Here is a 21,553-nt window from a genome sequence, read left to right as displayed (position 1 = left end):
AGGGGGGTCCCAAAACGCGTTTTCCCCATGCATTTTCCCATAGGACCTTTAGTCCGAGCTACAGCCCGAACGGCTGAACAGAAGTACTTGAAATTTGGCAAAGAGGTAGTACTCAGCTCAGGGATGTGCCTTTTGCATATATGGAGTCAATCTGTTCAGTAGTTCCTGAGAAAATCTGTGATATCATGAACAATGTTTTAGAGAAAACTATTTTCTCATGCTTTTCCCACAGAGGTTTGGAAGGTGATCTATAAGCTAAACTGAGAGCATATTTTCTGTAAATTCACATTATCTTTCTCAGTCATGTGAGAATGAAGTCTGACATTCTCAGTAAAACATGTACATCCAACAAGGGCAGAGACTGTCAGTTGATTCCTTTGTGTTCTACTGCAGCTTCCCAGAGTGTTCTAAAGAACAACTAGAGCGCTAACAGTCTTACTTATGACAAAAGTATGGCACACCTGAAGCCATCTTGATTGCAATAAAGTGGTAACACTTAAAACATTTAATTTACAAAGGAACAAAATGATGGGGTTCATTTTGCCATATAAATTATGATTAGTGCTGCAGAAAGAAAAACACATTTTGACTTCTGAAATCCTCTTTTATTTCATAAAAATATTCTGACATGCAGACTGAAACATGCACTTTCAATACCAGCAGCAGATTTGCCTGGTGAGCAGTAGCTTTACTACAGTGATCTAATGAGCAACTAGAGTGCTAACATTCAGAATTTATGGAAAATGTGTGACACATCTGAATGCCTTCTTGATGGAATCAAATTAAAAAACTGAAAGTATTTACTACTGAGGAGACTGCAGTAAATGAGGAAATTAGGAAACTTCATAACAAATAAATCTCCCAAGATGGCCACCAGAGACAAAAGAGCCCAAATGTAGCCCAAATGTAGCCCAAATATCACCCAGATGTAGCCCAAATGTAGCCCAATGACAGAATGTCCCAGAGTGTTCTTAAGATCAACTAGAACGCTTACTGTCTTACTTATGACAAAAGTATGGCATACCTGTAGCCATCTTGATTGGAATAAACTGGTAACACTTAAAACATTTAATTTAAAAAGGAACACAATGAGGGGGTTCATTTTGCCATAGAAATTATTATTAGTGCTGAAGAAAGAAAAATTAGGGCATATTTTGAGTGACTTCTCAAATCCTCTTCTATTTCATTAAAAAATTCTGATATGCAGTCTGAAACATGCACTTCTAATACTAGCAGCAGACTTCCGTGGTGAGCAGTAGCTTTACTACAGTGATCTAATGAGCAACTAGAGTGCTAACATTCAGAATTTAGGGCAAATGTGTGACATATCTGAATACCTTCTTGATGGAATCAAAGTAAAAAACTGAAAGCATTTCCTACTGAGGAGACTGCAGTAAATGAGGAAATTAGGAAACTTCATAGCAAATAAATCTCCTAAAATGGCCACCAGAGACAAAAGAGCCCAAATGTAGCCCAAATGTAGCCCAAATATCACCCAAATGTAGCCCAAATGTAGCCCAATGACAGAAGTGTGCAAAACACTTATTTTGTGTGTATTTGCAGTTTTATATAGTGCAGACTTGTCAGGTATTGGAGTGCTTTACATGAGCATTGGTTACATCACACAAGATCAAATTCATTTCGGTTGTAGACATGGGGAGATTAAGTGATTTGACCAGAATCACAGAATGTTGTGCTGAAGCAGAAACTCCAACCTGGTTCCCCAGTTGCAAAGTCTGCAGCTCTGGAAGTAACACCACACCCTCTCCCCTTGGATGCAACATTTAATCAAGTGGTCAACTGGATAAAACAACTAAGATTGTCGCTATTTGAAAACTCAGAAAATATGTCCTCATTTTAGTTTTTTAAAGCACTAACCATAATTTTGATGCAAATAAGACCATCTCATATATGTAATTTCTAAAGGAAATGCTCTAGGCATTACAGTTTTGATTACATCAAAATGACGTCAGGCGTTCCACACTTTTGTAATAAATATAGAATGTTAGCAATCTAGTTGTTCATTGGGATACTGTTGAGAGGCAGAGGCCAGGGGCACGGACTCTGAAAATTGAAGGCAGGTAGGAGAGTGCAGAGGCAAAAATTTGACCACACTAGGCAGGCAGGAAGGGCAGTGGTACGACAACAGACTATGGAGGGCAGTGGAAAGGGGGGCAGGGGCTACAAACCAACAATACAGGACTGGCAAGAGAGGCTGTGGTGATGTAATAGACCATTGTGGGCAGAAGGAAGAGGCAGTGGTCATACAACCATACATGCCAACAGACCCGTTTCAGCCAGGAAACGTCCAATGTTTTTAATCTCAAATAGGCTTTACATGATCTGGTTCCTGTCTACAATCTTCTCTTTTTCAATGTAACTCAAAGGGGAAAATCAATACCCCAGTTTAATTTCAAAATCTCCCTCTTACCAAGTTCAAAATGTTCGCAAGTATGGTACATTGGATCATGGTAGGCAGGAGGAATTGGGGTAGGGACATGGACTCGGATAACAGAGGACAGGAGGGACATTGAGAGGTGCACCAAACTGACCCTACAGGGCAGGCATCAGGGTTTGCAGCAGCACAATACACCACACAGGGCATGCGGGACGGGAGTGCAGCACAACAATCCATAGAAAGCAATAGGGAACGGACAGAACCATGCACATGGACAACAGACAACAGAGGGGAAAGAGGCAATGGTAGCTAGCTGACCATAATGGACAGACAGGAGAGAAAGCAGCAGCATAACAGAACATAAAGGGCAGGAGGGACAGATCAGGGGCATTACAATGGAACCGACAAGCCAGGAAGGTGGGAATAGGGGTCTGCACATGGAAACAGAGGGCTGGGGGCAAGGGGGCAGGGCAGGAGCAGCAAGATGACCATGGAGGTCAGGCAGGGTGGGCACTAGAAACAAGACACACCATGGAGAGCAACAGTGAGACTGATGGCATACACACAGACCATGGAGGGAAGGTGGGAGGGGGTAAGGAGCAGCTGGCTGACCACACAGGGAAGGTGGGAGGGGCCATGGCAGCACAGAAGACCATGCATGGCAAGCGGGAGGGTTAGTGGCAGCACAATGGCTATGATGGGCAAGAAGGAGGGTGCAGGGGCATGCACAAAGGACCATGGAGGATAGAAGGGAGGGTCAGGACCTGGGCACAGACAGGAGAGTTCAGGGGAAGGGGCCTCACAACAGACCGCGCGGGGCAGGCAGGAGGAGCAGTTGCAGCACAACAGACCAGGGAGGGCAGAAGGGTGTGGCAGTAAAATGGACCATGAAGGACAGGAGGAAGAGGATAGGGGCATGGCATGTGGACAGGCAGGGTGGAGGTGGCAGGGACAGGTTACAGTCATCTGACAATGCTAGGCAGGTGGGAGTGGAGTGGCAGCTCAACAGAACACTCAGAGTAGATAGGAGTGGCAGGTCCATGGAACATGGTGGTCAAAAAGGATGGAGCAGGGGCATGCACAAATACATCGGAGGGCAGGGGGAAGGAGAATAGGGTCAGCAAGCTAAGCACAGAGGCCAAGCAGGGGGTCAATGATTGCCCATAGAATTGGGCAATGGAGGGCAGGAGGAGTGGACTGGTACATCATGCTAAATGGAGGGCAGTGGCAGCACATCAGACCATGCATGGCAGGAGGGAGGAGGCTAGTCCATGGATTCAGACAACAGAGGATAGGGAGGAGGTGGATGGGGCAGCAAGCTAACTATTCATAGAAGGTGGGTATTAGGAACTTTATTGTTTTTAAGATGTGTGTCTGTGCGAACTACTTAAAATATGAACAGTATGCAGCATAATCTCACTTTTATTCAGGAAGAAGAGGACGTTTGGGACTGTGACTCCGGACTCACTTGGCAGAAACATACCCTGACCCTCCACCCCCCATCGCAAAATGTAATGCCCGTGAAAAGGGTAGATGGACTCAGTGTTATATAGAACATAGTCCTGAGAGCACGATTGAAAATGAAAACTAGATATAGTATATGGTATAAACTATGCACCAAAAAGTGTGATAGAAGATGAACCGGGGCGTGAAATATAATAAGCAATACATTGTGCGCAATGACAGATTCATTGGAGAGCGCGATATAGCACAGGCACTAGCGCTTGCTATGTGATATGCGCCTTGGAGTGTAATATGCACAGGGCAGTGTTGTGTAACCTAAGTAGTCTCTAAAGTTGTAATATAAAATATGTGCTGGGTAGTGTAACATTGCATATGCACTGTGACAAAGATATGGATCCCAGATTGTAATAAGTATGGCATAGCGCTGTGCTTTATAACATAGGCATTGAGGAAGGCACGTTAGATGGGGCAATATAACCCGTGCGAAGGCAAGTGTGGCATGACATATTCAGGGGGTGGTGTTACAGTGCACATGGGCTAGAGAGTGTCATAGCATAAGCACTAGATGGTGGAATACAACACAGAGGTGTGTGGCACTCGGCAGGCAATGGTGGGTGTAACACAGCATTGGGCTCAGCCAGGAGCACGCTGTGACTCTCAAGTGAGGTTTGTCTCCTTTCCAGAGAGTAAAATAAAAAGTATTACACATCCGGCGGTGGATGTGTGTTTTATTAACCGTGAGGGTGTTTCTTGCATAGTTTGGTCGAATTTTTGTCGATTCCCCTTTCAATGGCTTGGTGTGCATGTGTATTAAATGTGCCCGTCAATAGCTACCCATGTTTGTATAAATAAACAACAAGGGTGTCTACTTGGAGAGTATCCACCAGCGGGGGTGCCGGGATTAGGCACGGTAGGGTGTCAGACATGTCAGAGCTTCACTAGCGGTGTGAATACATTCTACGTGGATTCATTGTATGCATAGTCGCCTTTTAATGAATATCACGCAAATCGTCATGGTGATAGGTATATACGGTTTGTCCAGCAACACAGCCCCCCTCCTAAAGAATAAAAAAAAGAAAGGCCATGACCCAGGGGTTGGGGTCCCCGGGGCCGATTAAGGCCTTGGGAGGGCCAAATTATTTTTTTTCAACAAAAAAAATTAGGGTGCAGGCCCTGGGGAATGGGGTCCCCAGGGCTAACAAATTAGAAAAAGAAAGGGGGGCCACACAGCCCTCCTTCTTAAAAATAAATAAATAAAAGACCGGCATCGCGCCAGAGGCCATGCCCCCTCCTTGCAGCACTCTGCAAACGCACCCCCTGGCCAGTTGTGAGTTGAGGAATTAATTCTCCTTCAATACTGAGGGTCCCTGAGGGCCAACTAACCCAACAGGTATCTCCAGTATGCGCCAGGGAGCTGTGTTGCAGACAGGTGTTCTGAGGCCACGCCACTTTTTACACCTCCATGCAACGCAGCTCTGTGGTGCTTACTGGAGGTACCTAGTGGGCTAGTTTGACCCTAGGGACCCTTAGGATTCAAGGGGACTTAATCTCTCAGCTCAGAACGGCCACAGGGCGCGTTTACACAGTGATGAAGGGAGGGGACGGGGTCTGAGGTGACGTGTGCAAACACGCCCTGTGGCGCGTTTTTAAGTTGGGGAAATAATTCCCTTTCAATCCTGAGGGACCCTGGGGTCCAACTAGCCCACCAGGTGCTTCCAGTAAGCACCACTGCTCTGCGTTGCAGAGAGGTGGTGCAGGCTGTGCCACTTTTTACACCTCTCTGCAACGCAGCTCTGTGGCGCTTACTGGAGGTACCTAGTGGTCTAGTTGGACCCTAGGGACCCTCAGGATTCAAGGGGACTTAATCTCCCAACTTAAAATGGCTACAGGGTGTGTTTACACAGTGGGGAAGGGAGGGGACGGGGCATGAGGTGACGTGTTTAAACACGCCCTGTGGTGCGTTTTAAGAGGTAGTTTCAATCCCCTGCCCTATTATATACTCGGGGCTTACAGAGGAGGTCATGCTAATCACAGGGTGACCCCAACGCATAGTGTGCCCTAGTGTATGTAGGTGTTTTCACTGTATTCTGAGTGTCTTTTAACATAGCACTGGCTCTAGGAATGCTTAGGCAGACTCAGTTACCACCAGTATCCGTCTGAAAAAGTTGAGGGTACAGGATGATTTTGCAACAAGGCTTCTTTCTGCTCTTCTGTTTGTTCTTTCTGCACGTTATATTTCTTCCTGCACTTTTCTTCGTCTTTGAGGACTTCTGTTGCTTCTTTCGACATTTCTTTTTTTTCTTTCTGTGCGTTTTTCCTTCTTTCTTCACATGTCCTATCTCTGTAGGCATAGTTAGAAATTAGCATTTAAAAAACCTTTGAAATTCACTGAAAAAACCATAGGTTTCAGGCACGTTATAGCTAGGAATTAGCATTTAAAAAACCTTAGAAATTCACTGAAAAAACCATAGGTTTCAGGGGTGATATAGTTAGCTGGACTTTTCACTCGTACAAAACCATAGAAATTCCCCCGTTATAGTTAGTTCAGCTAACTATAACTCACGCGCCCGCAATGCACTGCTGATGACGTCACATATTACATCACTCATGACATGGTCAGTGACATCACTCATGACATCACTGATGACATCATCCTTGTGATAGAGTGGCAGACCTCCTCTCCCACTAATATAACCTTTCATACACACATGACGGAACCGCTCCGTCATGAGCACAGCCCCCGGGGGAAGCGCTGGCGCTCCCCCCCGGGGCATCGATCGTGCCCCCACAGAGGGGGATGGCAGCGGAAGAGCTTCCGCTGCCACCCCCGAGCCCCCCCACGCTTCCCCATGACGTCAGCGCACACAGCGCGCGCCGGCGTCATCAGGAAGCGTTGGACGCGCTGGAATCCATTTCTTCCAGCGCGTCCAAGGGGGTAGAGGTAGGTTTGCTTGTCCGGTGGGGGCCGCGGGGGCGAGATTGTTAGTATTGAGCCCACTAGACACCAGGGATGTCTGTTATGTTATGTAGGAAGCGACCCCTTGGGCAAGGGTCACTGCCTTCGGGGGCAAAATAATACGGAGACTTTTCTGCCCCCCCTGGGGGCCGATCGGTCTTCTTTCTGCCCGTTTCTGCCCACAGGGGGGGCAGAAAAGCCCACTAGACACCAGGGATGTCTTTTTAGTTATGTAGGAAGCGACCCCTTGGGCAAGGGTCGCTTCCTAGGGGTGCCACAATATTCGAAGACTTTTCTGCCCCCCCTGGGGGCAGATCGGTCGTCTTTCTGCCTGTTTCTGCCCCCAGGGGGGGCAGAAAAGCCCACTAGACCCCAGGGATGTCTTTTATGTTATGTAGGAAGTGACCCCTTGGGCAAGGGTCGCTTCCTAGGGTGGCAAAATATTTCGAATACTTTTCTGCACCCCCTGGGGGCAGATCGGTCGTCTTTCTGCCCGTTTCTGCACCCAGGGGGGGGGGGGGCAGAAAAGCCCACTAGACACCAGGGATGTCTTCTTCGTTATGTAGGAAGCGCCCCCTTGGGCAAGGATCGCTTCCTTGGGAGGCAAAATAATTCAAAGACTTTTCTGCCCCCCCTGGGGGCAGATCGGTCGTCTTTCTGGCCGTGTGTGCCCCCAGGGGGGCAGAAAAGCCCACTAAACACCAGGGATGTCTTTTTCTTTATGTAGGAAGCGACCTCTTGGGCAAGGGTCGCTTCCTAGGCGGGCATAATAATTTGAAGACTTTTCTGCCCCCCCTGGGGGCAGATCGGTCGTCTTTCTGCCCGTTTCTGCACCCAGGGGGGGGGGGGGCAGAAAAGCCCACTAGACCCCAGGGATGTCTTTTATGTTATGTAGGAAGTGACCCCTTGGGCAAGGGTCGCTTCCTAGGGTGGCAAAATATTTCGAATACTTTTCTGCACCCCCTGGGGGCAGATCGGTCGTCTTTCTGCCCGTTTCTGCACCCAGGGGGGGGGGGGGGCAGAAAAGCCCACTAGACACCAGGGATGTCTTCTTCGTTATGTAGGAAGCGCCCCCTTGGGCAAGGATCGCTTCCTTGGGAGGCAAAATAATTCAAAGACTTTTCTGCCCCCCCTGGGGGCAGATCGGTCGTCTTTCTGGCCGTGTGTGCCCCCAGGGGGGCAGAAAAGCCCACTAAACACCAGGGATGTCTTTTTCTTTATGTAGGAAGCGACCTCTTGGGCAAGGGTCGCTTCCTAGGCGGGCATAATAATTTGAAGACTTTTCTGCCCCCCCTGGGGGCAGATCGGTCGTCTTTCTGCCCGTTTCTGCTCCCAGGGGGGGGGCAGAAAAGCCCATTAGACACCAGGGATTTCTTTTTCTTTATGTAGGAAGCGACCCCTTGGGCAAGGGTCGCTTCCTTTGCGGCCTAATTATTTAGAAGACTTTTCTGCCCCCCCTGGGGGCAGATCGGTCGTCTTTCTGTCCGTTTCTGCTCCCAGGGGAGGGGGCAGAAAAGCCCACTAGACACCAGGGATGTCTTCTTTTTTATTTAGGAAGCGACCCCTTGGCAAAAACTGTTTGCATTTGTGCTCGATGTGTATTTTGTTGTCTTGTGAGTAATTGTTTTTTTTTTCTTTTTTCTAGTTGGATATCGTTGGATTTTGCTGTGTCACTGCAAAGTAGGTTCTGGTGAGTGTAGCTGTCTCTTGTAATTGAATTCTATAGTTTTTGAGTACATTGATCATTGTGATAAAGGTACACATTTCTTTACTTACTTGGTTTGCACATTGTTGGTTGTTGTTGACTTGTTTGTGCAGTCTTCAATCTTAGTAAGTATAATGGCTAGCCGCAGGATTACTGCTCAGCAGGTTGTTGGTTTGCTGTTTGAGTCTTCCTCTGATATTGGTTCAGAGACTGACTCTGCATCTGAGGGAGAGGAGGCAGGGGACGATTCTGGCAGTGAGTTGTCTCTCCGTATGGAGTCATCGGATGATGAAGATACTCTTAGTGCGGATGAAGTGCCTGTGTTAGAGGAGGAGACTGATGTGCCGATAGTGCAGCAAGAGGCTTCTGGGCTGCAGCCTGCGGCTGCAAGGCTTCCCGTTGGTGTAGTGCGGCAAGAGGCATCTGGGCTGCAGGCTGGGGCTGCAAGGCTTCCCTTTGAAAGTGATGACTTCTGGGTTGCCCATGGCATGGTGCAGCCGGCATTGCCAGAGTTTACTGGTGTTCCAGGGTCTAGAGTGAATACTGAGAAGTTTTTGCCGGTCAATTTTTTTCAGTTGTTTATGGACGATGTGTTTTTTGCAGAGATTGTTGAGCAGACTAATTTGTATGCCGAACAGTTTTTGAGGGACAACAGTGCCAGTCTTAAGCCACACTCTAGAGCTACCCGGTGGACTCCCACAAATGTTGAAGAGCTGAAGAAGTTCTTTGGTTTAACTTTTTTGATGGGCTTGCTAAGGAAGCCATCAATGTCTTCATATTGGTCTAGCAGTCCCTTGATGGCAATGTCTATTTCTCCAGCAGTCATGAGTCGTGACAGGTATTTGCTTCTGCTTCGGATGATGCATTTTGTTGATAATGGTTTAGCGTTGCCACGAGATCACCCTGACTGTGACCGTCTTTTTAAGATTAGGCCTGTCCTTGATCACTTTGTTGATCGATTTTCTGAGATTTATGCCCCTGGGAAAGAAATTGCAGTGGATGAGTCTTTGGTGTTGTTCAAGGGCCGCTTGGTTTTTAGGCAATACATTCCTAGTAAGAGGGCACGCTATGGAATAAAGCTGTACATGCTGTGTGACAGTAAGACTGGATATGTCTCTAATTTCAGGGTGTACACCGGTAAGGAATCTAGGTTTAACCTCCCTGGTTGTCCGTCCACTTTTGGAGTGACTGAGAAAATTGTTTGGGAACTTGGAAGAGGATTTTTTAACAAAGGCCACCATTTATATGTAGATAACTTCTACACTGGTGTGCGGTTGTTCAGGGAATTGGCCAAAGTGGACACTCTTGCTTGTGGCACAATCCGCTCTAACCGTAAAGGTTTCCCGAAAGAACTTGTTTATCAAAAGCTTGTGCGGGGACAGTGCAGTGCGTTGCGTTGCCAGGAGCTTCTTGCTGTGAAGTTTACAGACTGGAGAGATGTCTACATGCTGACTACCATCCATGATGAAAGCACTGCACCTGTGACTGTTTGGGGTCAGGTCGCTGAAGCGCGCAAACCTGTGTGCATTTTAGACTACAATAGGCACATGGGTGGTGTTGACCAAGTAGATCAGAGGTTGGAACCTTACACTGCTCTTCGTAAGGCTTACATTTGGACCAAGAAGTTGGCTATCCATCTTTTCCACTTGGCAATGTTTAATGCTTTTGTTGTGTTCCAGGATTCTTGCCCTGAGTCAAAGATGACTTTTGCTAAGTTTCAGGAGTCTGTAATAGGCAGCCTTGTTGTAGTGGAACAGGCAAGTGTTCCTAGAGTTGGAGTGGTGGAGGATGTTGCTAGATTGAAAGAACGCCACTTTCCAGATCACATTCCTCCCACACCCGCAAAAGATATTCCCAGTAGGAGATGTAGAGTCTGTTGGTGAAGAGGTTCGCGGAAGGAGAGTCGTATGTACTGCCCCGACTGTCCTCCTCATCCTGCACTGTGTCTCCCTGCTGGTTTCAGAGCGTACCACACGCGAAAGAATTTTTGGGAGCATTCATAAGTGGTAAAGTGAACTGCCTGGTCTGTATTCTTTGGATAATTTGATTCTGTTTCAAGGTTGGTGTTAGTGCAATGTATTTAGTTGCTGATTTTCTGTTAGAAGATTTGTATCTATTTGCAATTTGTTTGTGTTTTTATTTGTTTCTAAAAAAATCCTAAATGTGATGGCGGTGTGTGTAGGCTTGCGCTTGGCTGTTGGTGTGTGTGGACTGGCACTTGGTTGGTGGCGTGCGTGGAATGGTGCTTGGCTGGCGGTGTGCGTGGACTGGCGGTGTGCATGGACTGGTGGTGTGCGTGGACTGGTGCGTGGCTGGTGGTGTGTGTGGACTGGAGCTTGGCTGGCGGTATGCGTGGAATGGTGCTTGGCTGGCGGTGTGCGTGGACTGGTACTTGGCTGGCGGTGTGCGTGGACTGGTGGTGTGTGCGGACTGGTGTTTGGCTGGTGGTGTCCGTGGACTGGAGCTTGGCTAGTGGTGTGTGTGGACTGGAGCTTGGCTGGTGGTGTGCGTGGAATGGTGCTTGGCTGGCGGTGTGCGTGGACTGGTACTTGGCTGGCGGTGTGCGTGGACTGGTGGTGTGTGCGGACTGGTGTTTGGCTGGTGGTGTCCGTGGACTGGAGCTTGGCTGGCGGTGTGGGTGGATTGGCGATTGGCTGCCAGTGTGCCTGGACTGGCGATTGGCTGGCGGTGTGCCTGGACTGGCGATTGGCTGGCGGTGTGCCTGGACTGGCGCTTGGCTAGCGGTGTGCGTGGACTGGCGCTTGGCTAGCGGTGTGTGTGTTAACTGGTGCTCGGCTGGCTGTGTGTGAGTAGTGACTTTCTGCTGGTCACTACACACACTGCTAGCTGAGTGCCACTCCACGCAATCCATCAGCCTGTGTAGTTGCTGTGTCTGGATTGTGGGCGTGTGAAAGTGATGGGCCCTTGAATGGCACTGTGTGCTGGTGTGAGTTTTGTTATGTGATGAGCCCGCGGCTGGCGGTGTGAATGGTTTTGTATGTCTCACACGTATGAAAGGTGTATGAATGGCCTGTAAAGAGGTTGGTGCATTGTCGTGGCTTTACAGCTCACGAGCTGTGAGTCAATAGTTCAGTTTCTCGCCCTTTCAATTATTGCCAGTGCATTTCATTTCTGTGAAATCACTTGCTAATACAATTGCATCTACTGAACCATCACTCACCCTCGTGCCAAATCCAACCAGTATGTGTGTGTGCTTGCGGATTAGATGGCTGTGCAGTAATATTTGTCTTTTTGAAGCAGGGTGTACCTTGTCCCTTTTTGGTGAATTATGAAATGTGTTGCTTTTGTGCCTGGTGGTGCGAATGGTCTTGTTTGTATCACGTATGAAAGGTGTGTGAATGGCCTGTAAAGTGGTTGGTGCCTTGACGTGGCTTTACAGCTCACGAGCTGCGAGTCATTGGTTTGGTTTTTTGTGAATTTAATTATTGACAGTGCATTTCATTTTTGTGAAATCTCTTGTTAATACAATTTAATACACTGAACCATGACTCGCCCTCGTGCCAAATCCAACCAGTATGTGTGTGTGTTTGAGGAATAGATGGTTGTGCAGGAATCTTTGTCTTTAGTTTCTCTGCCAAGGTACACTTTCCATGCAAGAATAACCCACCACCTGTAGATATTGTCGAAAACCCATGGGAGTTCATGGTGATGTCTCTCTTGTGAATTCAATTTTTTTTTTTATCCCCAATGTCCTGTAAACCTCAAAATGCCTGCCACATTTTCTTTGCAATATTATTCCAAAATTCTCACGCTGTAGGAACAATAGTTAATCTGGTTTTGCAAGGGGGGTCACTTTGGTTTTTGGCCCGGTGCTCGGCGGCCATATAGGGAAACCTACCAAACCCACACATTTCTGAAAACCACTCACCCGGCGGCTTCCAGGGAGGTATGGCTTGCGTGGATCCCCCAACGTTTCCTTACCCAGAATCCCTTGCAAACCTCAATTTTTGCAGAAAAAATCACTTTTTTCATACATTTTGGGGTGGGAAAGTTGTGGCATCACCGGGCTCACACAAATTTACCAACACCCAGCGTTCCCCCAGGTCTCCCGGTAAAAATGGTGCCTCACTTGTGTGGGAGGCCCAAGTACCCGCGGCAGGCAAGGGCCCAGAATGTAGTGACGCAACATCAAAGTGGCCTATCGCAAAACCACCTGGTTTTGCAAGGGGGGTCACTTTGGTTTTTGACCCAGTGCTCGGCGGCCATCTAGGGAAGCCTACCAAACCCATGCATTTCTGAAAACTAGACACCCGGCGGCTTCCAGGGAGGTATGGCTTGCGTGGATCCCTCAACGTTTCCTTACCCAGAATCCCCTGCAAACCTACATTTTTGCTGAAAAAATCACTTTTTTCACACATTTTGGGGTGGGAAAGTTGTGGCATCACCGGGCTCACACAAATTTACCACCACCCAGCGTTCCCCCAGGTCTCCCGGTCAAAATGGTGCCTCACTTGTGTGGGAGGCCCAAGTACCCGCGGCAGGCAAGGGCCCAAAACCTAGTGAGGCGACATCAAAATGGCCTATCGCAAAACCGCCTGGTTTTGCAAGGGGGGTCACTTTGGTTTTTGACCCGGTGCTCGGCGGCCATCTAGGGAAACCTACCAAACCCATGCATTTCTGAAAACTAGACACCCGGCGGCTTCCAGGGAGGTATGGCTTGCGTGGATCCCCCAACGTTTCCTTACCCAGAATCCCCTGCAAACCTCCATTTTTGCTGAAAAAATCACTTTTTTCACACATTTTGGGGTGGGAAAGTTGTGGCATCACCGGGCTCACACAAATTTACCACCACCCAGCGTTCCCCCAGGTCTCCCGGTAAAAATGGTGCCTCACTTGTGTGGGAGGCCCAGGTACCCGCGGCAGGCAAGGGCCCAAAACGTAGTGAGGCGACATCAAAATGGCCTATCGCGAAACCACCTGGTTTTGCAAGGGGGGTCACTTTGGTTTTTGACCCGGTGCTCGGCGTCCATCTAGGGAAACCTACTAAACCCACGCATTTCTGAAAACTAGACACCCGGCGGCTTCCAGGGAGGTATGGCTTGCGTGGATCCCCCAACGTTTCCTTACCCAGAATCCCCTGCAAACCTACATTTTTGCTGAAAAAATCACTTTTTTCACACATTTTGGGGTGGGAAAGTTGTGGCCTCACCGGGCTCACACAAATTTACCACCACCCAGCATTCCCCCAGGTCTCCCGGTCAAAATGGTGCCTCACTTGTGTGGGAGGCCCAAGTACCCGCGGCAGGCAAGGGCCCAAAACCTAGTGAGGCGAAAAATGTGTGAAAAAAGTGAGTTTATCACAATATTTTACACTCGATATTTTGGTATGGGGATATTTTGCAATATTCTGCCTAAATACCATCTCGGATGGCTCCACTCCTAGGGAACCTGTCAGATTCTATCCTGGTTTTTGAAGGAAACTGTAAAGCACCTGCAGTGGCGACCATTCAACCGTAATTGGACCCGTGGCAGACCCCTCTCCATTGTCCTCAAAGAGCTGACAGGGATGACAGATGTGCTGTTGTTGTGTTGGTGAGGCCATCTCTGGGAGGTTGAGATCAGAGGGCTCTGATCTCTCGGGGAGACCCGCCTCTACATCAATATGTTGGATTTGTGGGACATTCATTTGGCATTAATGGCCCTTCTGCCGTTCATGAAAAGAGGGTGGTAGAGGCGCTCACAAACAACCATGTGGTAATGCAACAAGCAGGGTACAGTGGGGGACTGGGTCCTTTACCAGGAGGCCCATCACCTCTGGAACTGGCTGAGTCAGCAGGGCATTTTTCTGGTTGTCAACCACCATGTGTGTCTGAAAATTCAGGTTGGACAAACCCAGCGGGCGATGCCAACCAGACCACGAGTGGCAATTACACCCAGAGATGGAACAAGGCATCTTCCATCAATGTGGTTAATCTTCACTCAATCAGTTTGGCACCACCAAGAACACACAACGTCAATGCTTATGTGCAGTGAATTTCACAACAAAACTCTCTCAGAGACGCATTCCACCTAGAGTGGATTTTGTTACATCTGTATGTCTTCTTGCCTCTGCTTCTTCTGCCCCAAATTCTGAAGAAGTTTAAAAATGACCAGGATCAAGTCATCCTAGTGGCTCAGGGTTGAGCTAGTAGAGTTTGGTACCGAGAATATCTTAGCATGAGCATATGTCCTCTGAGCAGGTTGGCACCTCTGGAGGTTTGCCTGTTACAGCAGAAGGGTAGGGTCTTGCACACACACCTCTGTAATCTAAACTTCCATAAGATGTGATTGAGTGGAGACAGGTGACTGTTTTCGATCATCCTCCTGAGGTCGTGAATGTCTTTTGAGTGGGCAGGCATCGGTGTATGAAAGCTGTGTAAGCTGGATGCTGGGATAGGTTTGTGGCCTGGTGTACATCCTGTCATACAGATCTATTAGAAGCAGCGTTTTGGGATGTTTTGCTTTTTGTTTTGTCTTTTGCCCAGCACGGATTAACCATGGGCACAGTTAAAGGTTATTTGATAGCCCTTTCAGCATTTCAGCTTTTCCAAAACCAATTGTCCTTATTCAAATCACCTGTTTTGATGCATAATCTTAAAGGTCTAGTTCAAATGATTCCGCTCAAGCCTTTTGCGATAATGCAGCGGGACCTTAATTTGGTTCTCACTTTCCTTATGAGTACCCTATTTAAGCCAATGCACAGCTGCCCTTGTGAGTTTTGACTTTCCTAAAAATCTTTTTCATAGCTCTGTCCATTCAGCCACAGTACAGCACCTTTTTCAAGACAAACTGATGTTGCCAACTAGGGTGGCATTCCTGACAAAGGGTGTGACGTATTTTCATGCCTAACAATCCCTCACCCGTCCGGCATTATTTGCTCCAACTCACCCCTTGAATTAAGAAGAGAGGCTTCACCGCTTGGACATCAAAATATCTATTGTACCCAAGACCAGTATCAGCTCATTGTTGGGTTTACTGGGGCAAACAAAAAAAATAAGGTGATGTTGAAAAATAGTATATTGTGATGGATAGTCCTCTGAATTAAGATCTCCTATGCATTGGACAAGAAGCAGTGCACTGAAGGTCTGAGGCCTTATTCAACCAGGGCCAAGGCTACCAACACTATTTTGAGAAGTGGAGTACCTGATCTGGACATCTATTAGGTCGTGCTGTGGATGTCAAACAACAAATTCATGAAGCACTACTGCCTTGATAGCCAGGTATGTCGGCAAGGAAAATTTTCCTTTTAGATCCTGCAGGACTTTTTGGTTTGAGTCATTCCACAGCTCCACCACCATAGGAGGCACTGCTTTAGCATCTATTCACAAGTTGAGGACTCTGTTGTTAGAAGTATCGATCTATAAAAAGGTCACAAATTAAATATGTTTGCTGTCACATCTGATCAGTTATTAATCTCTGCGTTTGACGGTGCAGACAGAGTCAAGAAAGAAACTGACTGGGCGTGGAGGTTGTTCTCATATGTGGCACCGGCATCACCTCTAGGGCAATATATTCATTAAGATTATTTGCATATCAATGGATGTTATATTTATAAATTGTTTAGTAATTGTTTTAATTGTAGAGTGGACACAGAGCCAAATGATGCCACCGTCTGTCTCACAGGAGCAATTCTCAAAACATTTTCAGTCCCAGTGTGGCACTCTGGGGTATTAACAAGGTGAGGAATATGCGGTTAGATGGAATATTTATCAGAAAGAGCATTACTAAAGGAAATTTAGGGGCCCCTTAGGAAGGCGGGCGGATCGCCCCCACCGGGCTGGCTGTAGCCACCGCTGGCTTGGCGGGGGCGATCTGCCCGCCATCCATGCCTGAATGATCCCCTGCCATATTAGTATGGCTGAGGGGTCTGCGGCAGACGAAAAGACCGTCTGCCGTTTTTCCACCGCATGGAGAAAGAACCTCCATTTAAACCCTTGAGGAGAGGAAACTCGTAATATGCTTTGCGGGACCGCTATGGTCTTGCCAAGCATATTGCAGCCTCTGACCACCGTTCCAACACCATGGAACCGCGCTTCCCTGGCGGAGCCAGCGGTCCCAGGGCAGTCTGACTGACCAACTGCTAATGAGGCGGTCGGACCGCCGGTGTCCGAATTTGCTACCACTGTGCCACCACGAGTCTGGCGGGCCTCGGACCACCACCAGACTCGTAATCGGGCCCTTAAACTCCCCATGCCTAAAAATTAATTTGTCTGTCTGTAATGCAACTGGTGTCCTTGAAAAGCGCACTGATACCTTTTGGCCAAGTTTGTGCTATATAAAACTCCAAAATAAAAGCTACAAGTGGATTGTGGGCCACATGCTTGGTATTCCTTTTGATGAGTGTAGGGACATTTATACAGACAGGACTCAAAATTCTCCTGGAGGGCTAGGTATCATTGAGGATGCTGAAATAGAACTGAAAAGTGTTTTTTAACACTAACGTATTTTTAAATGAAGGACTTAGGAGAGTTATAGAATTATTTAAAAAGTTACTATAAAGACTACTGAAAAGCTGGATATGTGAGAATATTTACATTATGTAAGAAAAATAGGCTGGTCCGAGAATCGCTCCTCTGTTATGTCTATTGCATAGTGTGTTACATCCGCAATGATAAAAAAATGCACTAACAAGAAATGTCAGGCTCATACACTAATAACCTGACTTCCGATGGAGTTTTCATAGTTTAGGATGGTCTTAAACCTGACTTAAACAGTTAAGCCGGGCCTGATGAAAACGATTTGTCTCTTTAGTAAGACAATCATAAACTGTCATAATATAGCAAAGGCAGTCCTTGGACTGTCCTAAAACAGGGAAACCTTTCTTATTGAGGCCTCATAGTTGTAAGACTATCACACAGCTGGAAAGACAGCATTAGCTTTGCCTTAAACCAAGAGCAAACCTTCATAAATCGAATATTTCTTAGATGATTGTCTGTATTAAGGCATAAAAGTCTTAGAGATCTGCCACCTAGCAAAATGTACATCGCAAATCTCATTGTTTACGAAGAAATACAAAGTATACAATTATATTTTACAATTCTATTTAAGGCATCAGTTTACCTGACCCCAGATGGAGCTCATGATGTCAAATCCGTCAGCTATGTCTTTCAGAAGGGTAAGAAACTTCTCATCTTCATAGTCAAATCGTTCTCCAAATACTATCCCAAAGATGATATTTGCAGGTGCAGCAGCAAGACCAAGGGATGGTTCACAGAGACGTCCTAATAAAATGAAAGTCAAATGTAATAGTATTTCAGTTGTGGCAAGCCAATCAATGTCATTATTTTTGTCTACAGCAGTGCAAAGGTTTCTAAGCCACTTGGAAGGAGAGTCCTGGTTTTAATAAAGACAAAGGAGACATTTCTGCTTTACAAGACAGGAAGTGTAAACACACATGAAATACATTATTACAATATAAATAGGGTAGTCTCACGGGTGACTTCATCTTTTCATGATGTCTCCCAAAAAATGTTCATAGTCTATGTGTAAACCTAAATAATAAGAATAAACAACAATAATCCCCAAAGCAGCCACACTAGTTCCTGTTGTTTCTTTCTTTCTTGCAAATGGGCTTTAGTCTTTCTCATCAAAGGACAAGCCTCCTTTTCCAAAAGGGATCCTGCCATCTCAGCTCATCGCTTGATTGGTTCGGCTTGTGCTAAAATTAGTAGTAGTATTCAAAAGCCAGAGTGGTGGGATAATACTTGCCTCCGTTGTTTTTAATAAAATCAGGTCTCTCTTTCACAACTGGCTAGGAGAAGCCTCATTTTTATTACAAGACAGGAGGCTCACATTTTGCACGTTCGAAGCATATTCACAACTCCTTCTGAAACATCTGCTGCTGGTTTGCAGTAAAATGATTTAAATGTTGAAACGCTAGAGTAATTTGCAGCTTTTTAAAGGTCCTCCAACTTAGCACTAGCCCAAAAAGCTTTAGATACCATAACCCCTGTAGCTGAGTGTGCCCGAAGGGATTTCTATCCACGTTTGCCACAGCAATCAGACCCTTAAGCCACCTACTCAAAGTACTTGAAGATAATGGTGTTGATGTGTTCGACATACTATTAATAAATGCAAAGTAACAGTTCTGAAGGCTTTCCTTACCTCTACATGTTGTTCAAAACATGATATCTCATGTGCAGGGAAGGCAGGAAGCTCCACTAAAATGGAGTTCTTAGTATGCCTTGTGATGTGAGCTGAACTCCTCCTATGGAAAAACATATTGAAGAAGTATCCAATGCCCTCACACTGATAGCATTTTAAATGATACCAAGCATAATAAAGTGACCAGTTGGGCTGACATCTGCTTTAAAGACAAATGGTAATTACCATCCCATGACTGACATAGTGGCAATATTTGGTTAACTTCCCACATGTTGGAATGCTAGTTTACGGAGGGCTCATGTACCTTACTTACCCCCTTTAATAACTTACACATGAAAGGATTATCCCCCACTGGCTTCCCATCAGCTCTTTTATATCCAGCAGTTATCGATGATTTGTACCCATTAATTGTCCTGTATGACTACTTAGCTATTGCTAGAGACACAGAGAAGTTTAAGAATTCTACAATATTTGTTAAAATGGAATCGAGACCCCACTCTACATATCAGTCATTCCATGCCTCCCAACCTGATTTATATTCATTCACTGTGACTCTAGCCTAGGATGCTTTGATATAACCAGAAGCCGACTCTGAAAGCCCTGGCATGTCTCTAAACACCAATGAAAAGTTCCATGCAACCCACACCAGTTTGCCCTAAACCAACGGGTTGTGACTCAGGCTGTATGAGTACTCAAAAACTGAGGGAACACCAGAAGATGGATCGAGCAGTCTCTGGACAGTTCCAACAAAATAAGGTATCATGGCTGACTCTTCCACAAAGGGGTTAGTACCACCACTAATGATGAATTTCGTCGTATTTGGGCCAAACATCTGGATATCCTCGCAAATGGAGGAAAAACATAGTGATTTCACCCTGACCAGTCCTGGGGAAAAGCCTTCACTGCTAGGGCCACCGGATTTGACTTCCAACTGCATCTTTCTTGGTTTAAAGGAACAATCTCTGAATAACCTAAGCCTCTCTCTACATTAATGATGTTTAATCTTGTAGTAAAGGGTTCGGAACACATCACCTTAGTGGATGATGACAGGTTTCCCACCAGCCTTGCCAATTGCTTGAGGAAAATCTGTGTGTGAGTTAATACCCCTTTCATGTCCTTCCTGATTATTTTCAACTTGGAATCCGGAAATGGTAATGTACCCTTTTCTGAGTCTACAAGGAACCTCAATAAATCCATTCTCCTTGAGTGGCATAACTCTGATTGCTTCACATTTATTATAAATCCCAGAGCTTAAATCAAGTCTACTGCCTCCTGCACCTTCCTCACTAGCAGATCATTCAACTGCTTCAGAAAAATCATATTGTCTAGGTATATAACCATTATTACCTCTTGAAATCTGAGACTGGCCACAATTGGTTTTAATAATTTAGTTAAACACCATGGGGTAGAGCAACAGTTGGATGAAATGCTGAACAAATCAAACGTTCGCCCCCCTTCACAGTTCTGGGTTAGAGCCATCATTTCTTTGCCCGCCACGCCATTCCAGGTTAGACTCAACTAAATGCAAATCAGTCTTTATTCTGTTCGCTATGGGAATAGTCAAGCCCAAACTGTCGGGCCAGGTCCTCACTGGACCAGAAACAAGCATCCTGGGACTGGCCTCAGAGTATCACCACTCATAAGACAGGCTAGCTTGAATCTGGTGGTGGGTCAAGTGGAGGACCCACACCTGGACATCCCTTCAAATTAGGGTGACAAATGCAAAAAGAAAAGATGATGGATGAATGTTGAACAAATCAAACATTCACCTCCAGTCACAGATCTGGGTTAAAGCCATTGGTTTTTTTTTGCGTGCCATGCCATTCCAGTTTAGACCCAACTATATGCACAATGCACAATGTATTGGTACCTTAATGACATGACACAATTGTTTTGACCAAGCGTCAAATGTATGCAGTCACGCTAACTCCAAGACTTATTATCTCACTCAGTCACTTACTCCTTCTCACTGCACCACGTCATTCATTATTACCACTGCTTTTTACCAATGCGTCTCGATAATTCTTTGAAGCTAAAACATTTTTGTTCAGACTAGCTTGTGTTCTCTCGAGGCTGTATACCGATGATATACGCCCCTCTAATTTTCTCTTTATGTCTTCTTCCTCCCTTCTCTTGACCTACGTCTAATTTAGTTATCTTAGGCCCTTATATACAGGCATGCCAATATAATGTCCTGAAGATGATCCACGCATTGCTCACTTGGATCGAAACATCGTCGACACCTTAAAACGCCTCATGCACTAAATGTGATGTCATTATTAACTGTGTAGAGACGTTACTTGCAATTTGTTTCTTAAAATTCATACTACTTGTCAAAACAAACTGTAAGCGTTGCCTGAGCGTCGCTTAAATGTTCTCCCTATTTTATGTTTGTATGTTTGTGTAGTAGGATGCAGGCTTGTGTCCCACTTTTCAGTATTTGTGTTTGTTTGTATCCCAAAAACTTGCTGATAAATTAAATATTGAACCTCTGTCCGACTGGATAACTTAACCAATACAGCACTGATTGGGTCTGTATTAATTTGTTACTTCCTATCCCTACCTCCTTAGGGACCATTGTAGCACAAAATAATTGATTCCCCGAGATCCCTGGCTGACTTTACTTGGGCCCCCTTGTTGTTTGAAAAGAGGAGCTTCAATCTGGCGGCAGAGCGAACACGGGACCTAGATTTCAGCTTACCGTTTGCCCTTAGGGCAACAAATGCAAAAAGAACAGATGATCTAGTGAATGCTGAACAAATCAAACATTCACCCACTTTTCAGTTCTGGGTTGAATACATCCTTTTTTGCATGCTAAGCCATTTCATTTTAAACCCAGCCATATGCAAATCAGTCTTTACCCTGCTCTCTATTGGAGCAATCCAGCCTGAACTGCCAGGTCCTCACTGGACCGGAAATGAGCATC

The 21,553-nt window shown here is 46.2% G+C and overlaps 1 protein-coding gene across 3 annotated transcripts in view; it reads right to left on the bottom strand.

Moving 5' to 3' along the window:
- LOC146798083 (cytochrome P450 2G1-like) overlaps window positions 1-21,553 on the bottom strand; it is a 439,907-nt gene that overhangs the window by 287,730 nt on the left and 130,624 nt on the right. For all 3 annotated transcript variants that reach the window (XM_085625300.1, XM_085625299.1, XM_085625298.1), the window contains one exon: window positions 17,584-17,744. In XM_085625300.1, the coding sequence (XP_085481426.1) occupies window positions 17,584-17,744 (161 nt within the window). The remainder of the gene's footprint in view (window positions 1-17,583; window positions 17,745-21,553) is intronic.

The sequence above is a fragment of the Triturus cristatus genome, chromosome 9 (genome assembly GCF_964204655.1).
Source record: "Triturus cristatus chromosome 9, aTriCri1.1, whole genome shotgun sequence".
NCBI lineage: Eukaryota > Metazoa > Chordata > Amphibia > Caudata > Salamandridae > Triturus > Triturus cristatus.
The sequence above is the reverse complement of the archived record's forward strand: the minus strand, read 5'-3'. Positions and strand labels throughout refer to the sequence as shown.